This window comes from Saccostrea cucullata, unplaced genomic scaffold (assembly GCF_032062105.1).
Source record: "Saccostrea cucullata isolate Sc308-1 unplaced genomic scaffold, CSIRO_AGI_Scuc_v1 ctg8148, whole genome shotgun sequence".
Taxonomy (NCBI): Eukaryota; Metazoa; Mollusca; class Bivalvia; order Ostreida; family Ostreidae; genus Saccostrea; species Saccostrea cuccullata.
Window position 1 is genome coordinate 5,641 of NW_026927110.1, and position 23,587 is coordinate 29,227.

The following is a 23,587-nucleotide window of genomic DNA, read 5'->3' on the forward strand; positions in this document are numbered from 1 at the left end:
AAATTTACAAATTAAGAAAAGGCATCTTTCTTCATCATAACTATGTACATGTTCATTAGTTTCATACACAAAAGCAGAGAAGAAGATTATTTAAGAATTTATGCATTTCACTATATAATCAAACGATCCCCGCCCTAACACCAGAACCCCCGAACCTTTGGCCATGAAATTCACAATTTTGGCAGGGGCAACCTTATGTAACATTACTATGCATTTGGATAGTTTATTTATTATTTAAGGCCCAGACGAAGAGAAAAAGAATTTTAATGCAACAATGCATTTTCAGTATATAATCTATTTTTATCACCGTAACATTAGAACCCCTGACCCTGGGACAATGAATTTAACAATATTACTAGAGGACTCAATTGTGATTACAATCATGCAAATAGTTTGACTGCTTAACGTCCAGGTGAAAAGAAGAACATTTTTAAAAATTGTATTTAAGTGGTTTTAGTCCCACCCCTCAGGCCCCAAGGGGACAGGAACCATTACATTCACAATTTTTGTTCCCTTGCAGAGAATAAGCTTAAATTGTTTACATGCTACGCACTCTGCACGACTACGATAACAGATAGCAATAGATCACCTGACTTTACTCCGGTGACCTAAAAACTATTCTAAAACATAAATCATTGTAATGTACGTCATTTGCAATTGTTTTTTTTTTTTTTATAAAAAATCAAATAGAAAGTTTACCTGAAGTCCAATATATTTGTATTCTTTATTAATTCCAAGGCAGTGTCTTGTGCACTCAGTAAGATCATTTGTTATACTTAATCTAACAAAATTCGGTGGTTCAAAGAATCGGGTTTGGTTGTCTTTAAAACATCCCAGTCTTTTCCCTGCAAGTATTGATACAAAGATACTTAGGTAAATCATTTTCTTACATAGGATAATACTAATATTTTTTTTAAAATTACCTTTTATCTTCGATTGCCAAAGGTTTCTAATTTTCTTCACATTAAGAAATCATTGGCTATCGTGTAATTGAGACTGTTTATATCACATTATTTTAAATTACCCTTAAAAGAACTGTTTTGCGTCATGGACAGGAAAATAAAGAGCGACTTAATAATATACGAGTTTGTATCAAACAATACACAAGACCAGTCCTCCGCATTAATGACCTTGTAGATCCTTTTCATGGCGGTACCTACCTCAACACAGAACCTTGATTTATACGTAATCATCTGGAGAACTGATATTTACGCCCCTGTTTAATTTAATCAAATCCTTACCGCACGTCTCTAACAACTGCGCTAGAGGTACTGTGGGCAATGAGCTCACTAAATGATACCCCCCCCCCATATGAATATATTGGCAGTGTCCATGTTTTGCTATGGAAAACCCAAAATACGAGTCGGATCAGAAGTAAAATAAGAGGTGCATAATGACGATATGTAAAAAACATTCCATGAAAGTTTCATAAAATTCCATTCAGCGATATGAGAGGAGTTGCGGATAAGAGATGGGTACCCCAAAGCGTAAAGGAAGACGGGCGGACATACCGATTACTATATACCCTCCCGCTTTCTAAGCGGAGGTATAAAAAGAAACACTAATATACTGTTTTCTTGTACGATATATGCTTAGTTCCTGTTTCTTTTTCCTTTATAAAACGCAATTGAAAAACAAGTTATATAACAACTCTTACTGTAGCAATTAAAGATATTCGTGTATAACCTAACAGATTATTTTAAGAAAAAGGCTATTCTTTTAATAGATGACTTTCACAATTACAAATAAAGTTATTTCCCTTTGCGGGGTCAACGATCTTTCACCTTATCAACTTTATGGGTCAGTATCCTAGAAATAAAATCTTTATAAATATGCTCATTATGTTTTTTATGTTGCCCCATACTATGGCAATACAGGTACAGATCGAAATTGTCCTGTAATGCTTGAATTTTAAAAATATTAACAGGTACCTTATAAAGGATAAAATGGGGAAAATGAGCGTTATGCCGACAACGGGAGATAACTCTTAGGAATGTGAAATTCGTCTATTTACGAGAAAAAAAAATTACCATTACAACTCATGTCATAGTTCCATTTGCCATTCCTGTTACATATAAAGATTCCACTTCCGCTTTGCTGGTACTCATCAGAACATTTGACATGTATTCGTCTTTCCACACCAATACCGTCCCACCGCTCCACGCTGTCTGACGTCATCCTTGTAGTGAAAGGGATCCCGCAGTCTGTTATTGGAAAAGACAATCAATTTCATTAAACAGATTGGTAAAAAAGAAAGCAAAGGAAACTTTTTGCGGGACAGAGAGGCACTAAGAGATACCTTACCCGGTGTCTGTCTGTCTGTCCGTCTGTCAAAAACAGTATCTCAAAATCTGTCAGATATATGGACTAAATATTTTTCACATGTATTGCTTGGCACTATGGTATTTGTAAATTGTTATGGCTTGACCTTGTCCTTTGTCGCATTTTACGAAAATGTTAAAAATGCTAATATACAGCATACTTTTAACATATTAAGGGTAATTCAATGCTATTTAGCATGTGCACTGATTGGATTGTCATAAAACATTATGAAAAATACCAGCGTTAAAATTCACCTGACCATAACGTTTGATCTACTTTATAAAGAATACTCCGGACAATTTTACCTAAGACTTTTGAAAGAACTGCGAACAAAAGTATTGCTCTCCCGCTTACCTCCAAGTCAATTTTCAAAAGTTAAAATATTCGAATGATTTTTTATATTTATATGGATTTTCATAAAACAATACTTTTTTGGGAAACAATGAGAGATAAATCTATTATTTAGGTAAAACACGTGTTTTTCACTATAGAAATCAACGAAAAATATTTTTAATCCCCCCCCCCCCCCCCCCCCGTGACACAACAATTCTTTTTTACGGGTAATATGGACTGTCTTTTCAAAAATTCATACCAAAGGTTTTGTGCTTATTTTTTCGAGCAATTTCCAAGTACTTTACAACTGACACATATTTTACTAATATATATGATTTATTTATATGCATAAAACATAAAAAAAGATTTAAGAAACATTTATTCATACCCAAGACTATTTCAGAAAATGGTAATTTGCTTTATAGCCCTACTTCAATGGAGAATCGCGTCCCCCCTCCTTTCACGAGTTGGAATTAGGGATAATTTAAAATTCAGCACTGGTACTTAAATAATAAATCAATTACCACTCAACTGTTCTTTGTATTTAAGAAAAAAAATTATAGCCAAATTGTCTTTAATATTGAATTAAATGAGTGTAAAATGTAGGCTGCAATCGGGAATTATCGTGTTTATTTCTTTGAGTGGCGGGTGTTGGTAATTGACTTATACATGTTTATGAGCTCATAATGAAACTGTATACTATTCAGCAACCAGTCAACTGATATTTAAATATTCTGAAAATACATCGGGATCGGGATCCCACAGCTGTTTGTGAAGAGTGACCATCGGTATTAATATATACATTGAAACACGTGTTAACACAGGAAAAATTAATTTAGAAATATTTCAACCTAATTCTTCATTTGAGGGTTGGGAATCATTTTTTTTATTTTCAGACACGATCACAGCTTTATACTGTGTGTGGATGTTTTTGTGTACATTTATGAATTATCATGTTAGCAGCATAGAAAGAGCTGACCATTCTTGGATTTAGTTACTTTAAAGAAGCTAATATCAGGCGACACATGTGTTCCTTGGAAAACTCTAGTAATATGATAAAGACGATATTTTGAATGAAACCCTTTTCATGGATTAGGTATTGAAAGTTTTATCCATCTAGAATAATTATCGAACAGGAAACTAGTTGGTAATGTTAACAAAATGATAAAAAAGTGCAGATGAATAAACAGTTATTGATTGAAACAAAAATACACAACAGCAGAAATAAATCGCCTTTTTTAGTATCTTGCAGAGCTCTACAAATGACATAATAGTCATATATGGTGTATTTTTTTGGTAAATTCAGCCTAATTAAAATAAAAAAATATATTTTATTTTTACTTTATATAATGTCAGGACTTTCCTGTAAATTAAACAATTAAAATCAATTGCGTTCCATGGATATCAGAGGTTTAAAACAATAGCCGATTTATTTACCGACTCTTATCTTAATATAAGACACAGTTTAAAGTCAATTTAACTCTAGGTACGTGGGGATATTACGTTAAAAATCGGTGGAAATGTTAATTGGAACGTTAATAACAAATATTATGTGAATTAACACATAAACTCGTAATTTTTCTTATAACTCAGATACGGCATAAACAGCCTTAAGGTGTACAAACCTGATATTTGACAGGAAGAGTTACATCCGACATTAATACATTTTTCATTGATTTCACAGACCTTACTGGAGCACGGCCCTGCTAGTTCCTGTAATAAAATCAGCACGTTAGTGAGAGGCATATGACCAGGTCATTATTGAGAGTTTTTCTTAGGTTTTTTTTTTGTTTTTTTTTTTGCCCCGTGGGTATCCGGGTTAGAATAGGTCCTCAGTACCCCCTTGCTTGTCGTAAAAGGCGACTAAATGGGGCGGTCCTTCGGATGAGACCGTATAAACCGAGGCCCCGTGTCACAGCAGGTGTGGCACGATAAAGATCCCTCCCTGCTCAAAGGCCGTAGGTGCCGAGCATAGGCCTAAATTTGCAGCCCTTCACCGGCAATGGTGACGTCTCCATATCAGTGAAATATTCTGGAGAGGGACGTTGAACAGTATACAATCAATCAATCTTGAAAATAAATCTGTAGCTTCAATTCCCCTGTTTTCAAATTGACATTTTAAGGTAGACCGATCCTCAGGTTCATAAAATTAGCAGTAAAGTAATTGAAAATACTCACAAAAATATCTGTGAAACCACAAAGAAATGTAAATTTACCCACAGTATTTCTTTTAATTTAAACATTAAAGTTAATCATATTAAATCATATTAGAAAGGGAAAATTGTCGAATCTTCAATATATATTCAGAAAAAGCGAATAGTAATATAAACTATGCATTTTCTAATTGTAAATTGATCAACAAATATACAATAGGTATCCAGGCATTCAGAGAAATTGTCATGATTTTTATACTTATACTTTTATACTTATTTATGAAATTTTGAAATAGAATATCATTTCAAAACGGTCTCTGAGAATAAAGCGACAGAATTTGTAAAAATTACACAATAATACGTCAAGGAAAACGGATTGGCAAATGAAGGTTCGTGAAGACTGGTCGATAGTGTTTGTCAGGAGTTGAGGAATATTTACAAAATACCACCAAAGGAACTAAACATTTTTGGCGAGATCCTTTCTCTCCGTGAGAAAACAAGACAGCGGTGAATCTTACAAGGCTACCTGGGAAGTTTTTCCCGAAACTTACGAGACAACAGTTATGATCACCATATTTTTGAATCACATCTCTTTGATCATGCAAGGGTAGTTCTTATGTCCAAACGAAAAGACCTAAAATCCCAGGGCCTCGGAAACAGAAAGAGAAAAGCTGAGACACTTTCTAAAAACAAATTTCAGCGTCTCATTCAGTCTTATCAGTTGGGTTAACTTGGTTAAGGTAAGAAAATAAAAACTCCGAACTTACTTTAAAGAAAACCAGAAAATGATCCTCTTCTCGAACTCAAACGCCGATGTTGTGTCAACAAAGTCCAACAACTCTTATTTAGTCGATTATATTAAATCATAGAATGTAAACGGACGGGTTTGGAAATTTCGAAAGTTAATGTTTAAAATACCCTAATTTTTTTTCCCTTTTACCAGCAAATCCACAGGCACTGATAAATACCATGTACATAAACAACACCGGGTACTTTGGACTGAGCTGAAGACATGAACATGAACAGACGCTTGGGGGCGACATTGAATTAAAAACAAATTCATCAAACACGGAGTACAGAACAGCAGCAGTCGGTTTCCCTGGTTGATAAATATTTTTCAAACGTACATCTTGTTGTGTTTAAGGTATATGATATAAAAAACATCACACTCTAATTTTGAATCGGACATGGGATTCGCCCTGATAAGTGGTATCGGCCCGTGCCCTCTCAGGGCCAATCCCGGGTCCGAGATCAAAATTAGAGTGTGATATTCTATATAAATGCCTAATTACATATCCAAATCTGTATTTGTGCTTTAAGAATCTTAATATGGATTTCCCGTGATCTGTCGAAAACGACTTTAACACCTTTAATGGGATAGAGTAAAATTACGTTACTAAAATATTAAATTATAACACATGTCGTGTTCAAAAAGACTAATGTCATTCAAATAGCGCTTAATGTTTGAGAGACATCACTCGATAAAGATTTAACTTAATGATTGTCACCAAATGTTGCATATTATTAGTCCCCTCCAGTGAAACCGGAAGGGAATATAGGCTTCCTCTGAATCTGTCAGTCCGTCCGTCCGTCTGTCTGTCAATCGGTCCCACTCTTTCCGCACTTTTTTTTCTTAACGCTTACAGACATTGGACTGATTTTTGTTATTTGAGTGTGTCTTGATTAGTTACATATCAGATTAGAATTTCATTCCGCGTCATTGATTTTTTGACAGAACTATGGCATTTATTTTTTTTATTGGGATTACGATCGGGTTTGTGATGAACTGAATTAATATTCCAAACGAGAAAAAAGGAACCCGGAAGGGGACATGTACTGCTTATGCAAAACTCTATGAATGCTTGTTGCAGTACAAGATAAATATCTTCTTTTATGAACTTACATGTACCAATAGTTAAATGTTCTTGTAGAAAGTATACCTACCTTCTCCCAGTCCTGTCTTTCGCTGTAGATCCACCCTTCATTCTCTACAAATTTCCCTGGTACACTGGTCTTGTTTTCATAATTAAGTTCACAGTAGTTTGCTCCTTTGTAATAATTAAGTGAGTAACATCGAGTAGTCCGGAGACATTCTCCCACGCAGTCTAGAATACTGTACTCGACAAAGGAGTCTATCATACGCCTATCCAGTCTAAAGCCATAGTGTAACTTAGAATACCCTGAAGTCAAGTGTTTCAATTGACTTGTTAGGTATTCCTAATAAAATAAGCAAGCATAAGACACAGGCCCCATCAGCCATCTGTTTTCGCGCCAGTATTCTTCTCATATGATGCCAGTTAATGTTACAGCGTATAAACAGATTATATAAAATAGTTAGATATATTTAATGCATTACATGTACATATCATCTGTTCTGCTCTAGCTTCAGCATAATCTTTTCAAAAGATATACAACAGGGGAAAAAAATCGATTCTATATATATTTCATTTCTTGCGTGAAAATGTCATTTAACAATGAAAAAGAAAAAAAGAATCGATGTCTAGAATCAGAATAAAAAACATTATTTTATGAACTCAACCTACTTGATATTGGGAAAATACTCTCAAATGGCTTTCTATTAAAATGGTTTTATATGAATAACAATAAATATAGTTAATGGAGCTCAGGTACAAATTGTTATCTATAATTAACATCTAAACCTGACAATCAGAAACAATGAAAGCAATATGTTATAGGTGAATAGATGAGGAAACTCCATTTTAATAACATACCTCAGTATTTAAATTTAACACTGTATATTGTTCAACATTAAATAAAGAAACTGCTCAAAAATTTATAAAAGAGCAATATTTAGAGGTATGAGGGAATTTTCTAGTGATGGAAGGATATTTAACAGAAAATTCTGGCAATCTGCACATTTATCAAATTAAATGTAATATCCTAGAACTTTAACCTCATATACAATTACTCAGAGAATATTTTCAGTTATGATCTGCAAGGAATATAAAATATAGATCTCAATATTTTTATTACAAATTTTACACATTCCCTCTAGAAACTTTGCCGAAAACTGAAAATATATATTAAAGAAGTCAATACTTAATTAACACCGTTTTCCCCCGTAAAATCACACATTTTGACCAATATTTCAAAATTAACATCATTGACTTCATCTTTTTCTTTCATTATTTTAAACTGCTCGATACTTTTGACTGACAAGCACTTAAGTCGTAAAAATGTTAATGCAGGAAAGTATTATATTGTCTCTTTAGATTTTTAATGCCCCAAATATGTTTCCGTTAGTGCAAAAATGTCACAAAATTTTTCTTCTGTTTTTTTTTCTCGGATTTGTTTGAAACATTTTTTCAATGATAAATGTTATTTAAACTATTTTACGGGACAAATAAGGTTAGGTATGTAAGAAAACTGTCAAATTTATATATCAATGGCAGTATTGATTTCTTTTTCTGTTTCAAAATCGGATAAAACATTAAAGCTTTGTTATTTCTTTTGATTGATGAATACCTGAAAACATGTGGGAAAGCTTTTTGCTTCGTCAGAATAGCTTTTGTGTATTGGGATTATATTGTTCATTTTTTCTTGCACAAAGCGATTACATTAAGTATAATGATTCCTTTAAGTGTTGCTTTAAATCTGTGTAGGATTTTGACTTTTGGCAGTCAAATTATTTGCAGTAGATTGAAAGTACATATTAAAGTCTAAAACAAGATCGTTTAACTTAAATTTTCATTTTACATTAAAAAAGTTAATGACAGTAAGACCAATAGCTTTACAAGTGTTTGTCAGCTGACACCTAAAACTTATGGAATCCGGATAGGGCCATGTAGTTCACTATCGCATCATCGAGGTTTGGGTTGATAATGCGATGATGCGATGACGATGAAGCAATGGTGCGATAACGATGAAGTTATGTTGCGACAGTGCGATAACGATGAAGAGATGGCACGATAATGCGATGGCGATGGTGCGATAGCACGATGAAGCAATAATGCGATAACACGATGTTGCGATAGTGATGGCACGATGGTGCAATGACGATGACGCGATGGTACGATGACGATGAAGCAATATTCACTTCTAATCTATCGTTCTATCGCACCATCGTCATCGCATTATCGCTTGATCGCATCATCGTCATCGCGCTATTGCACCATAGATCCATCGTCATCGCTTCATTGTTATCGCATTATCGCGCCATCGACCTCTTAGTCTATACTCGATGGTGCGATAGTGAACTGCATGGCCCTATCCGGATTCCATAGTGGTCAGCTATATTATCTGCTACCAGGATATAGCTCATGAAAAAATTGCTACTGATAGTTGGGCTACGATAGAATCCGACGATTAAATACAAATTCCTAACCCCTCAAAGCTTAATTTAATATTAATGAAATCAAATTATACCCCAGCTCCGAAGGAAAGGGTATATACTGTTTTACCCTTGTGTGTCTGACTGTCTGTCCGTTACAATTTTTTCGTCGCAGTTTTCTCAGCAACTACTCATCGCAGATGCATGAAATTTTAATACAATCTTTTTAAGGCATGTCATACGATGAGATACATTTTTGTTAAAATCCGATGTCAACTTCCTGTTTGTCTGTGCTTCTGTCCATTTCATACATAAATTTTCGTCGCAGTTTTCTCAGCAACTTCTCATCGCAGATGCTTAAAATTTTAACACAATCTTTTCTAAGGCATTTCATACAGTGGGATACATTTTTGTTCAAATCCGATGTCAACTTCCTGTTTGTCTCTCATACATAACAAATTTTCGTTGCAGTTTTCTTAGCAACTACTCATCGCAGATGCTTGAAATTTTAACACAGTCTTCTCTGAGGCATGCCATACATTGAGATAAATTTTTGTTCAAATCCGATATCAACTTCCTGTTTGTCTGTCCATTTCATATATAACAATTTTCTCCACAACTACTCATCGCAGATGCTTGAAATTTCAACACAATTTTCTGTGAGGCATGCCATTTTGTGGGATACATTTGTGTTCAAATCTAATATCAACTTCCTGTTTGTGCATCTGTCCGTTTCGTACATAACAATTTTTTTTGTCGCAGATTTCTCATCTACTAATCATAGCAGATGCTTGAAATTTTAGTTAGTACACTCTTTGTTGAGGCATGCCATATGGTGGGATTAATTTTGATATGAATCTGATGTCAACTTCCTGTTTGTCTGTGCATCTGTCTGTAATGGAACTTGTGTATTTTAACATGATAGTGTTTATTTACATCAGAGCCGGGGTATTCCTAGTGAGCACTGGCTCACAGATTTATTGTTATTCATCAATTAATTAGTTACCGGATAGTACGTGATTTTAACAATCCTGTTAAAGAGTCTTTAGACTGCCTTTAACACAATTCTCAGTTTACACAATGCCCATGCCGAAGTATTTTCATAGTGCCTAAATTTCATTTTTTTGTGGTAACTGTATTTTATATAGTGTCAAAGTACATTGTCATGAGTTCAGTTATCAACTCCCTGCCTCTCGAATTTCAAAAGTCATGAGTTATATTTAAGCCTGTGCAGTATATTAAGCACAGTAGGTCAGAGTCAAGTGGACTGTAATTCTAGTATTTTTCAAATGTTTATGACAGTCACATTTTAAATGGCAAAGACTTACCTCTTAAAAGTCAACAAGCAGTTGTTCTGCCAGCTATTTCAAGTTTTAGGTCAAAGGTCAAGTTAAAGGGTAACTACATATTTTGGTTAACCTTACTTATAACGAGACATAACCTATTGGCAGAAGAAGAATGGATCATCGAGCACATAGAGATTTTTATCATGCCAGCAAATATTTCGACACTGGATTTAGTTCGAACGTCCTGCAACTGATTAAAATACGTGAATACAACTATTGACTCCGTATATTTAGAGATGCCATGATAAAAGGATGTTTGATGGACCGTTACTGTTGTTGTAAGAACAATAGCTATAGAAAAAATATGAATATTTAATCCATTTGAAAAGGAAAAAAATGCACTAATGATTATGCAAATAGATCCGCTTACATTGCAAAAACTTAAAGTGGATAAGGAATGAGTGCACTTTCGTACGTCATATAGATGAGATAGCACTGTATATCAATGAGGGCGTGGCTCTGTAGATGAGATAGCACTGTATATCAATGAGGGCGTGGCTCTGTAAATGCGATCGCACTGTATATCAATGAGGGCGTGGCTCTGTAGATGGGATAGCACTGTATGTCAATGAGGGCGTGGCTCTGTAGATGAGATAGCACTGTATATCAATGAGGGCGTGGCTCTGTAAATGAGATAGCACTGTATATCAATGAGGGCGTGGCTCTGTAGATGAGATAGCACTGTATATCAATGAGAGCGTGAGTCTGAACAAACTTGAATCCTCTTCACCAAAGGATGTGCCAAGTTCAGTTAAAATTGCCCCTAATTGGAAAAGCTTAATTGAGTTTACTGATCAGGTCAGCTAACAATTTTTTTTTATCTTTAAATTTGTTGAAAGACACAAGTTAAGCGTTCCTTCATAAACTTATATTATTTACCTGTAAGTTCAGAAGGTACACTTTGATTATATTGATAACTTTTTTTTTTCAATATAAAAACCCAACACCTTTCGTCCGAGGTGTCTTTAAATAAAGCTAATAAAACATACAGAACTGCAGAAATAATGTATACGACAAGTCGAGTTAAGTGTTCCATTACAGGATAAGTTTTATTTGTTTTTCGACAAATCACATGAAGGTTCATTTCTTTATAGAAGGTCAATATCCTTTCGTTTGCGCCAATTTAAAAATTTTTATATTTATACTTGTTTTAGATTAAGATCATTGTAAAAAAAAAAATACTTGCCAGTACTTAAATTTTAAAGAGGTGACTTTATTTTGATTAAAATCATTCTTTTTTTTTTGTTTTGAACTAAGCCATCTTTTATTTCTTTATTTTTTAATTTTATTTTTACAGTAATAATGTTTCGAATGTCTCAAATTAGCATTTTTATAATGTTAATTGTAATTCGCTATCTCCCTCTTGCTTCTTTGTGATTTATCATTCAAATTACTCCACATTTTATTTGTCAGTCACTCCCCTGATTCCACAGATTCATGAATGATAACATCAATTTTTTCTATAGTAATAATAATGAATATTTATAACCTCAAAATAATCAATTAAAAAGTATCGTCCTCAAAACAAGTCACCGCAAGATTCAGGGCAGATTATCCCTTAACTTACACACAAAGATGGGGATATACAGAAAATTAAAAGTTGTTTACCGCATCATTCTTGAGCAAAGGATGGTCTCAAAGTCACTTCAAAGTTGCAAATGCACGTTTTTGTCATGTTAAATCCAGGCAATTACTAGTAAAATTTTATTTAAAAAAAAATTATTCCATTAAACGTCGTCGTTTTAAAAAAAGGAATCGATATTTTATTTTCAAAAATTAAAACACAAAGGTCTTTTCTAAAAATAAATTATAAACAAGAAAGAGTAAAGATTCAAAAGAATAAATAAAGGGAGGAAACCTATGAAAATAACTAATCATATCAATGCAAAGCTATTGTTAGGTGACAATGACGGAAACATAATGTTAAAATCCCCCTTGTGAATCTAAGAAAAAAGATCGAAAGACATGTATGATAAATACAAAGAGCTAAAAAAAAGTTCTTTAAAGACGGCAGGTAAAAGGTGAGAATTACTGTGTAATGTTTTTTTTCTAAAGTGAATCATTTGGAGATAACGGACGATATTCAAGATCTGAAGGACAGATGATAGCAACGAAAAAAGATGCCTGGATTGGTAATATTTCTGAGTCTTCTTTTGTTGTAAATGATGCAACTTATGAATTTTTAAAATATCCAGAAATTGTTTACCTTTTATGATATCCAAAATCTATCTTTCTGTAGCGATCTTATTAATCTGTACAAATATATTTCAATTTAAATTCTGTTTTTTTTTAACATTGAATAAAAATTAAAACCTTCGCAGCAAAACTTACTCATTAAAGCATGACTCAGCTTCTTATTTTCAATTTTAATGACAAAAGTGTGCTTGTTTCATATGTCCTCAAGTCCATAAAACAATACCAAATAGGAAAACAGCAAAGCCGCAGCGCCACCACACCACAGGTGGGATCAGTGTCATGGAAAAGTGTCGAGCATTCCCTGTCGGTCATACCCGCCGTGTGCTCCTTGTCATGATCGGGAAGTAACGGAAGAATTCCGTCGTCAATTCAGTGTATAGATAATGGAATAACAATTACTCGTAGTTTGAAAAATGTCAGTCATGTTTGAGTTGATGATGAATTGTATTTGTTGACAAGACCATTGTAAATGTAAACTTCAGTTCAATTAATACACCTTGCACATATTGTGAGAGAAAACAATTAGATTTAAGTCGTCCATATTTCTAAGTATACTGGTCGCGAAACAACAATTCTATAAATCTTAAAGAAAGTGCAAAATCCTATAAATTATTTCAAAAGTTATGCTATATAAATCAACGAGAAAGAAAAGTCTAAAATTTCTCAAGTAGACTTGTCTTTTGAAGGAAATCAGATTATTGGCATCTTTAATTAAGCTTCACGGGAAGTCTACATCGATTTCTAAATAACAAAAGCTAAAATGTGTAGAAGATTGATTTCAGCACAGAAATAACAAAGCCGGAAAGACTCAGTTTGTCTGTACTCAGAATATGCAAACAAGGGCATATAAACATAATATAAGAAACTGAAATCTTAAGTAGGTAGGAGACTTTGTGCAGCATTCTAAACATTGATATTGGTTTTACGTTCCATCGCTATTTACAATTATTTTTTCCGCGTTCTTTACTGCAAACAGATCAATTAAAGATGACGCTTACAATGAACAAGTATAAAGTAACTGAATGCAATAGTCCTGAATAGGTATCTTATATGTTATAGATAATGTCTGATGAGTATCGATACCAGTCGGTTAAGTTAGATACAATATATATATAAATATCTGATTAGAAACAATAGCAAAAATAAAAAAAAAACTAAAGATGATATTTATAGAAATTACAAACAATTTTCAAGCTCAAAATAGTTTGCATTAAAATATGCAGATTAACAGAGGCCAGTCATCTCTTAAACATCAGTTGCTATGGAGGAAAGAGTATTTCAAATACTACTTTAAGATTTGAAAAGAATCAGATAAGGGTTTCTATATGAATCTGGGGATCGTAACATAAAAAGTACTTAAGTCTAAGACCATACTTAAGTACGACATAAGTGCATTATTTGGGTACAGTCCAGTAATTGTTTTCCCATAGGCGACAATGTTAACGTTTCTTCTCATAGCGATGTCCCTAATTTTCGTTCGGTAGTGAGTGACCCCTCAAATCAACGCACATCAACTTGTCTTTCCTTGGTTGAAATTTCATAATCAAGCACTTAATTGGGTCAATTTCACTTATTTTAAAAAATTAATGGATTTCCGCACTAAATATGACCACTTTTACCCTCTAATTCATAGTTTCTCCAGAAATGACAAAAAATGAAGTTCACAAATACCCCGAAAGTAGTAAAATAAAAAAGTACTGATTATTTCTTGTCCATTGATGTATCATTCATAAAATTTGGACTATGAATGAAAAAGTTATAAGCCTTTATATTCCTATATAGAATCATTTGTTTCAAAGCAATTTTTATACCAATGCAAATTAACTCATCTATGACATCACAATGACATCATAATAATGGATAGCTCAATACATGTGTATCATTACTTTTCCCGTACTTGTCATTTAAGACAAAATCAGTGCTTATATACTATTATTTACTTTAAAAAATAAAAATATGTGGTGTTGCAGATTAAATAAATAGTTCACTCAAGTTGTTTTGTTTCCATGGTAACCATTTTGTAATTTGTAGGAAAATGAGACAAAATTTTGAATTTCCTGACAAATCGCATAATTTTGACTGTCAAATATTCATGAAATTTCAATTCTTATATCCGTGTAATCTTAATGCATAATTTACAAAACAAAGATGTAGATCTAATTAATTTGAAAATCTTTGATAAGAAATGAAAATCTATATGAGCTGCAAAATGTATATAGCAGTGCATGTACAGATTAGTTTAACATTCTGATCACCTATTTAATATGTAAATTTCCTCACCCCCACCCCATCCCCCCACTTCAATGAATTTTTTTTTTTTTAGAAAACTTAAACTTACATATTTTGCCAACTGTCACATTTTGCTGGTTCTTTTTCAAGATGTATTCAAATGGGTGTGCATTTGCTGGCCAATAGTTTTAAACACCATCTGCATGGACCTCATATTTTTCCTGTACCAATCACCATGAACCTTAAAAAAAATCAATACAATAAATGGTACAATATCATATTTGCAGACAAACAGACACAAAAACATTCAACACGTACAATTTTACCATATTCCTTTTATGCCCATTACTTGAAATTAATTAATTTAAAAAATGATTAATTTGCTCCCACCTGAAATCACACTGTTTACATTGGTAATTAAGTTAATTCAGCAGAACAGGGGGCTTGTCACGAAATATTTATCTTCTTTTAATAAAGTTACCCCTACTATAAAAATACACAAGGGAGGAATCTAAAAATAGGAAATTCGCTACCACAAATTTTGACAGGACTTTCTATCTTGTTTCTTGGCGACTTTCGTTGCGGACCAAGTAGGAGTGAGTGGAGTATAGATTCAATTTTAATATTCTTCAGTCAAATTCTAATCAACGCGTACCGTTAGTCATATAACTAACCTCTTTTCTCGATATTTGGATCTGGCGACAGTTCTTTCCATATGCGTCAATTGAAAGCTGCGCTCTGATTGGTTGCTTTCTGTAGATAACTCGTACACAAAATATAAACTGTAAGGATTGACATGCTTAGTGAAGGATATTTAACAAGTTTAAATAGAGAAATATAACCAAATATAGTAAAATACGTACAATGAAACCACAGCTGTATTGTTCAATGCCATCACAACAGTTTGATTTTCCCTCCGTTTTGGTGCACTAAATTAAAGAGCTACTTTGTGTACGAGTTATTTACAGAAAGCAACCAATCAGAGCCCTGCATTCAATTTACGCCGGAAATTCATATGGAAAGAACTGTCGCCAGATCCAAATATCGAGAAAAGAGGTTAGTTATATGACTAACGGTACGCGTTGATTAGAATTTGACTGAAGAATATTAAAATTGAATCTATACTCCACTCACTCCTACTTGGTCTGCAACGAAAGTCGCCAAGAAACAAGATAGAAAGTCCTGTCAAAATTTGTGGTAGCGAATTTCCTATTTTTAGATTCCTCCCTTGTGTATTTTTATAGTAGGGGTAACTTTATTAAAAGAAGATAAATATTTCGTGACAAGCCCCTGTGAGCAGAATAGGTAAAAATCATGTTTTACTGACAATAATTGAACATTCAACAAATACATGTAATGCAATTGCTAAAAAATATGAGAAAAATCAGTTAATGTGCATGTTCACACACATCGTTCAACTCCCAGACAACTGTACCCAGCTTGACCGCGCAACTGCTCTGAAATGATGTATGTCAAGTATGCATATGTGACGTGCCGATCATCAACATGTTCCAAAAACATTAAATTGTTATTTACAAATATTGTACTAAGGTATACCTCTTACCTCCTGTGTAAAATACAAATGCCTATCACCTATATACTGCTTAACACTTCCCTGAAGAGTTTTGATAACTTTCTGCTAAGTCTACTTTCACTTCGACCTTGACCCCGATTGAATACCGATCCCGAACTCATTTGTGAATTTTTGTGTATTGAAAATAAACCACAGTGGAGCATGTACTTCTACATAATTGATTCTTAATCAAATTATACATTTACGATTCTGAATAAATAAATTATATAAATCGATACATTTAATCTACATGATACATGTGTAAACAATGGGTGATACATGTTGACTGTTCCGGGGGGGGGGGGGGGGGGGGGGGGCTAGACACTTTATTTATGAATCAATTTGTTTAAAAATGTGTATCAACAATATAAGAATTGTTTTTTTTCATAAATTTGAACAATTGAAAATAATAGAAAACAACAACTTTGAAATAAATTCAAGATTTATGACATCTTTCACTTACTTATAGGCTTCCTAATATGGGTACAGTCCACTAATTGTTTTCCCATAGGCGACAATGTTAACGTTTCTTCTCATAGCGATGTCCCTAATTTTCGTTCGGTAGTGAGTGACCCCTCAAATCAAAGCACATCAACTTGTCTTTCCTTGGTTAAAATCTCGCGGTGGCATGTCAGATTCGTTTTCCGGCAAAATGCGTCTGTCTGCGGGAACCTCTAAAAATGAAAGTGAAAGTAGGGGAATTTCAGAATTCTCACTGGCGTTATAATACACAAAAAAATTCGGCTGATCTTCTTGATAAATTACATTTTCAAAGCTTTTTTGGCAGGAAAGATACTCCTTATCAACAAGTGTGAGGCTCAGTTCAGTACACCTGCCCAATTTTTTTTATGCAAGTCTGCAATTTAAGGAACTTGTATTTTTTTTCTGCACTACTTTCTTCTCCTACCGATTCTAAAAATAATTAGTGGGATGTACCCATTTGTCTTAAGTCTGTATCATAAAGGATGCTAAGAAATACAAATCTTAGCAAAACTTAGGCGATCAACATAGGTGACTTAAGTGCGTGTTATACAGAACCTGAACACATTATACATAAAACTGTGAAAATTAAACGATGAATATTGTAATTATTTCATTTGTTATTAATTAATAAGATAATCTAATATCTCTTCAAGTCAATAAATAGCAATTATGTCTTGTGTTCATGTATATAGCAATTTTAACATATACATGAAGCAAAATAACCCTAAAGGATATACATGTGTGTACTTTAATTATGATTAAAAATTAATGACAGGTTAACTTGGCCGGTAATCACAGAGAAACCGAGAGTAGTATTCAGAGGTCTGTGAATAAAGACACAATTAAACACTATTCACAATAGATATGATATATATTTCTACAAAGTGGTAGGAAAAAGAACGATGCTTTGAGGGAGTAGAAGGCTGTAAATATGGGGCATCTATGGTCTTAGTGGATATGCTGAATCACCCAAGAGCCATCCCTCGCTAATTTCACCTACCGTATATACTCGCCTATAAGTCGGTCCGCCTATAAGTTGGTTGTATTTAATAAGCTGATGTATCAGAGGGACTGACCTCATATAATACAATTAATTTTATAGCTCGCCTATAAGTCGGACATAGAGTTTTGGACCAGAAATTAACTCCCAAAAATCCGACTTATAGGCGAGTATATACAGTAATATATAAAACATTCATGTATCTATTAACATTTTAAAATTGTATGATGTTAAGTTAGCAGTTAAGGACCCCCCCCCCCCCTCCCTCACACACACATATATATTTTCAAAATTAATATTTTACTTTTTTATTTTATCATAACTTAATCATGGTATTAAATTTGATAATGTTTAAGAGAAAATGAGTTGAAAAAAATGGAGCATAACACTACCGACTTTTTTTTGTTCGATTTCCCTAATACAACCCTATTTTAATTTTAATAATATGTGATATTCATAAAATTAGTATCATGAAATACTATAGTATTATGCTCGTCGTATGAAAACTAGAAACTCTATTGAAAGATGTTTTGGTGTGTGGAAGGGCCGTTTTCGCTGTCTTGATAAAACTGGAGGTCCTCTGTTATTTCATCCTTCAAATGCATGCAAGGTACAAACAAATAACTTTATGAAAATATCAAATGTATATTTTTAAAACCAATAATATGTTTTGATATACTATATTAAATGTTCCCTCCAATTTAAGGTTATAGTTGCGACAGCGATTTTGCACTATATGTGCATCATTCTCAGGATACAGTTGCCATTATCTTCCGTAAAGGAAAAGCAAACCCCAGTGAAAGACAACGTGACGGAATTTTTAAAGACTAAAAGTCCCTTAGGGACTTAAAGTCAGTTGTGACAATAGCCAAGAGTGGTTAAAGAAGTAAAAAATATTCAGTCTGTGAGTAAATTTCACACTTACATATAATAACCATCGCTACATTATGAACTTTTACACTGTATAATATTTTAATTCAATGCATAAGTATGACTTAGCTAAGATATTGCTTAGTTCGCTTTATGTTACGGTATAAGATATACTTAAGTAGTACTTATGTAGGTTCTAAAAATGTGCTTAACGCGCACTTAAGACCGTACTTAAGTCAAAAACTTAGCATGCTTTATGTTACGACCCCCTGATGTTTATCCAGTAAGTACTATAGCTCAATAATGCACGAGGTTTGAAGGGAAGTGTAAGAAGCACGTCAACTTAAATAAGAATCCTAGTTACATGTATCCCAAAACCTTGAAAACGATCAATTTTCATTTAAACAGTTTAACTAAACAAAGCAATATAAATCCATAAATTCAAGTTCATTTCTTAAAAAAAATATACTAATAAGTTAATTGCTTTTTTAGACCAACTTAATACGGGACAGCGTTTCCTTGGAGCGTCCATTTAGTCGGTTGTATTATATTCATTAAAGATGAATATATCAAACTCATTAATTTACATGTACAGCTAATGAATATTTTTCGAAGAAAAAATCCCACTTGCATTACATTTATGAATTCCATGCACGTATTTGAAATTCATTTATTTCAATTATTTTACTTAATTGGACACTAATTTGAAAGCACTTTATCGAGAAAACACTTTCTATAAGCGTTCTTGAATTTTGAAAAATGCCATTGCTTAATGCTTATACAGTATATCCGTGAGGATTTTACGTACATGTACTTCGTGGTGGTTCTATATATATTAAATGTGACACACATTTTCTTTCAAGGTTAATACATAAAAGTAAAAATTTACAAGTAATTGAAATCAAAGAAAAATTAATATATGAATTAAAAAAAAGATAATGTTTTTAAAATATTGATTTTATCTGCATATTTGCCCCGTAGAGCAATCACGTGGAAATCGACTGAATAGTTTGGCATATAAATGTGGATTAAAAGATCTAACTGGCTCACAGGCAAGATTCTGCAAACACAAACATGCAGAATACTTTTGTAATTTTGGTTCTTTGCTTTCTTTTATTTGATTTAAAAGAAACATCAGGTAAACTTAATGGTAAGTATTTTTATAATTAATTTGATAAACTGTTTTAACAATACATGCAAAATTTATAGTATTAAACTATTTTATGAATTACAATTTTTCAGAATAAGAATTGTCTTTCTTAATTTAATACTCTAGGATCTGCTAGCGGCTCTAAGAAGACAGATAAAGTAAGGAAGGGGCAGCTTAATCCGGATGATTTGAACAAGGTTTGTTGTTCTTCATGAGTACTATTAGAGCTGCTTCCGGTCAAAGTCAGGTGTAATATTTGTTGCAGCCACTTTTTCATTAAAACAATTTTTTTTTAATAATTGATAGAGAAAAAAATCTATCTTTTAATTTATATTTCGGCTATCGAATTTATAAAGAAGGATCCTATTTCGTGTAATTTTTATGATAATCAATTTGTAGATAATAAAATTTTCTATTTAATACATCATATAAATATATATTTTGACTTCGTATAGCAAAAATTTTCTTTACATTTGGAACTAAAAATTAGATTCCTATTTTATAGAATAATTTGTATTGAAAAGGATTTCTCGCTAATCAGCCTTTATTTAATCAAATAAAGAAATGAATTAACTCAGTAAAAATTATTTACCTAGATTGTTGAATATTTCATGAGCTACCTTTTTATAGACGTTTTATTTCCTTTTTACGATATAAAAGATTAAATTAATTATAGACGTCCTTCAATATCTTGTTCAAAACAAATCGTCATGTTATAACTTTAAAAATGCTTGAATATATGTTGACCATTCTGGTAAACAAATTCCCATGTGAAACCCAATGTGGAGTTAAAGAAATTATAATTTTTTTCAGCATTATAAATTATTATTCATCTAAAGTAATAAAATTTACCATGCACAATGCCCAAACAAGGCACACAATCCAGACAGCATTTTATTACACATAACCCTTGGCATTCTTTGTATAATATTTCATATCTTATTTATAAAAATAATCTCCTTAATCTTGTTGTAGAAATTGCTTGATGTAAACTCAGAAGAAGAGGATTTAGCAGAGAGAATGATTGTGTATATAGATGGAAAGAAGAAAAAGGTTTGTCTCTTTACTTGTGAGCAGGCACAATTTATCATTGAGTCAAATGCTGACTGATGTTTTTCATACTAGTTGTTAGTCTTTTATTTATACCCTGAATTGATGACAGATTTTTCCTTAATTCCCCGATCATGACAAGGAGCACACGGAGGGTGTGACCGGTCAGCAGGGGATGCTCTCTCCTCCATGACACCTGATCCTACCTCTGATGTTTCGGAGGTCCGTGTTTGCTTTGCTCCTATTCTGTATTGTTTTATGGACTTTAATATTGAATGCTGCTCGTTATCTCCATATTCTACACTGTAACAATAACTTATAAATGGGAGAAAGAGAGAAAAATGTTAAGCAAAAACAAAGTATGAGCAGCAGTGGATTTTTATGGGTCTTTTATTATTTCTTGAAAATTTAAATATAAAAGACATATACTCAGAACGTGTTTATATGAATAATTGAATATGTTAACTTAGAAAAAAGCTTATTTCGAATTTAGAGAAGAAAAGCTTACGCTTCCTCATAAGTATGAAGTTCCCCGTCCGTCTTCTATGTCTCTGTCTAACCTAGATTTTCTCCGTTCTTAGTTATTTTCTAAAGCACATCTTTTTAAAAATCGGATAATTATATGTGACCGTTTTTCATTTAATAGAAGGAATAAAATTTGCCATGGGATGCATTTATAAAATGTATATTTACCTTAAAAGAAATTTATGCTCATGGTCTTCTTAAAATTGAATACGTGGCATTTTGTGATTGTTTATCATATAAATCTATTAAGTGCTAATTTTTGATATGTTTATGAGATTATCATTATGGAAAATTTTGTCTTTAACTATCATTTTTTCTAGAACCTTAATTCTTGGCATGAAAGCTCTTCCACTAACTCATAAAAAATAACGGCGATTGTCAAGTTTAATTCTATATTGAAAAAAGTGAGTCAAACTCCAAAGTCAAGAGGTCAAATATGTTGGTTTTAAAAGGAATTTTCTTTTACAAGGAATTCACATGAGAAAAACCATTGCTTTAAACAATCAAAAGAAATGGCAAGGTAGAAGCTTTTGATGACAAAGAGAAAGAGCGACTGACGGGGTAAAAACTACATACCCCGAATCTTTATTTACTGGTCATAAAGATAATAATTTTGTGCATGTTTATTATTTAGCCTAAGAACCTCAACAAAAGCCCAAAGAATTTTGAACTAGCTCAAAGAATGGACACGCATCCCAAGCGCAAGATGAAACCGGTAAGATTGCGAAAAGATGGGTTTGAAATTAAACGGTTTGTGGGGGCGAGGGCGATTATTTTTCAGAGAAATATTATTATCAATTGATGTAGGAAAATATTAAATGTAAAGTAACGTCATAGGTATATAGAAATACTTTAAATTAGCTTAAATATTGAGATATACCATATTTCAAATTAATTTCTCTTTGATTTCTTGATAGATCTATGATGTACAGTGTACATAATTCCCCATAAAAAAAATTGTTGAAAGGGGGGATTAAACATTATTTATAAGAATATCGTGAAGAAATGGATTTTAAAAAAATGTAAATTGTACATGTAGAGGTACATGTAGGCACATTTGTAGCTTGTAATTAGAGTTATCACCCATATTTTCTAACAGCAACTACCGCAACTACCAACCAGAAGGAAGAAGAGACTGTTTGTTCCAGAAGACAATCTTAAATGGCCCAATAGACAGATACCATACAGCATTCAAACAAGGACATACCGAAACCGTAATGTTAAAACACATTTAATTGGATGATCTTGTTGTCATCGCATAATAAATTAAGCAAAGAATGTAGGTCTATTCTAGGAAAAGTCGCATCATATGATTTCTTTCCCCTCAGTCATTAAATGTCTCATACACTACGCTAAATTAATAAAACATACTCGTTCATCCCAATTTCTCCTGTGCAATTGAAATTTTGCTCTACGTTAGAATGAAAAAAACACACAAATATAATATCATAATGAAAAATATTCTATAAATCATTTGAGTTGACATGACTTTTTAAAAAAAAAAAATAGACGTCGTTTTATCTAATTTCAGTTGGAGACATACAACAGAAGTTTGATGAAGCCGTAATCAAGTTTAATGACGCGGCCTGTGTCACGTGGGCTCCAAGAACATCCGAGTCAACCTACATCAACGTCATCGGAAACGAAGCAACGTAATTATATTAATTACATATATTTACATATTTTTATTTTCATTAGTTCAAATAGATATAGACAATATCTTCAAAAAATTACAAAGAAACAGTTTGAGCAAAACCTATTACTAGCTAGGGGTAGTCAAATATTTTGTCATACAATATATAAGAAGCCTAAAAAACTTTGATTCTGCTGCCGAATTCAATTTACTTCTCTGAATAAAATTTTGATTAAGCTAAAATAAAAATTATTGACATGTATGCTTGCCCTTTTTTATTAAAATCTGAAAAAATGGGTCTGTAGCTGACACCAATACTAAAATTTCCGGAATATCTTAAACGCTTTTTTCATCAGGTTTTTAAAAAAATGTGCCGGGCAATTTCATTCAGTCGATCGGGTAGGGGCAATCAAGCATTCTTAGTAAAGATGGC

General features: G+C 32.8%; 2 protein-coding genes across 2 annotated transcripts; one reads left to right on the forward strand and one right to left on the reverse strand.

The window, feature by feature from the left end:
* Window positions 1-699: 699 nt before the first annotated feature.
* On the reverse strand, window positions 700-8,898 carry LOC134273472 (uncharacterized; the record flags this gene model as incomplete). The annotated part of the gene is made up of 5 exons (XM_062755671.1): window positions 8,890-8,898; window positions 6,753-7,025; window positions 4,281-4,368; window positions 2,031-2,204; window positions 700-845 (listed from the first exon to the last, which is right to left on the reverse strand). Coding segments are annotated over exons 1-5 (690 nt in total), but the record flags the coding sequence as incomplete, so codon positions are not given.
* A 10,972-nt stretch (window positions 8,899-19,870) lies between these two features.
* Window positions 19,871-23,173, forward strand: LOC134273473 (uncharacterized; the record flags this gene model as incomplete). The annotated part of the gene is made up of 6 exons (XM_062755672.1): window positions 19,871-19,946; window positions 20,073-20,143; window positions 20,922-20,999; window positions 22,156-22,236; window positions 22,621-22,735; window positions 23,053-23,173. Coding segments are annotated over exons 1-6 (542 nt in total), but the record flags the coding sequence as incomplete, so codon positions are not given.
* Between the last annotated feature and the right edge of the window lie 414 nt (window positions 23,174-23,587).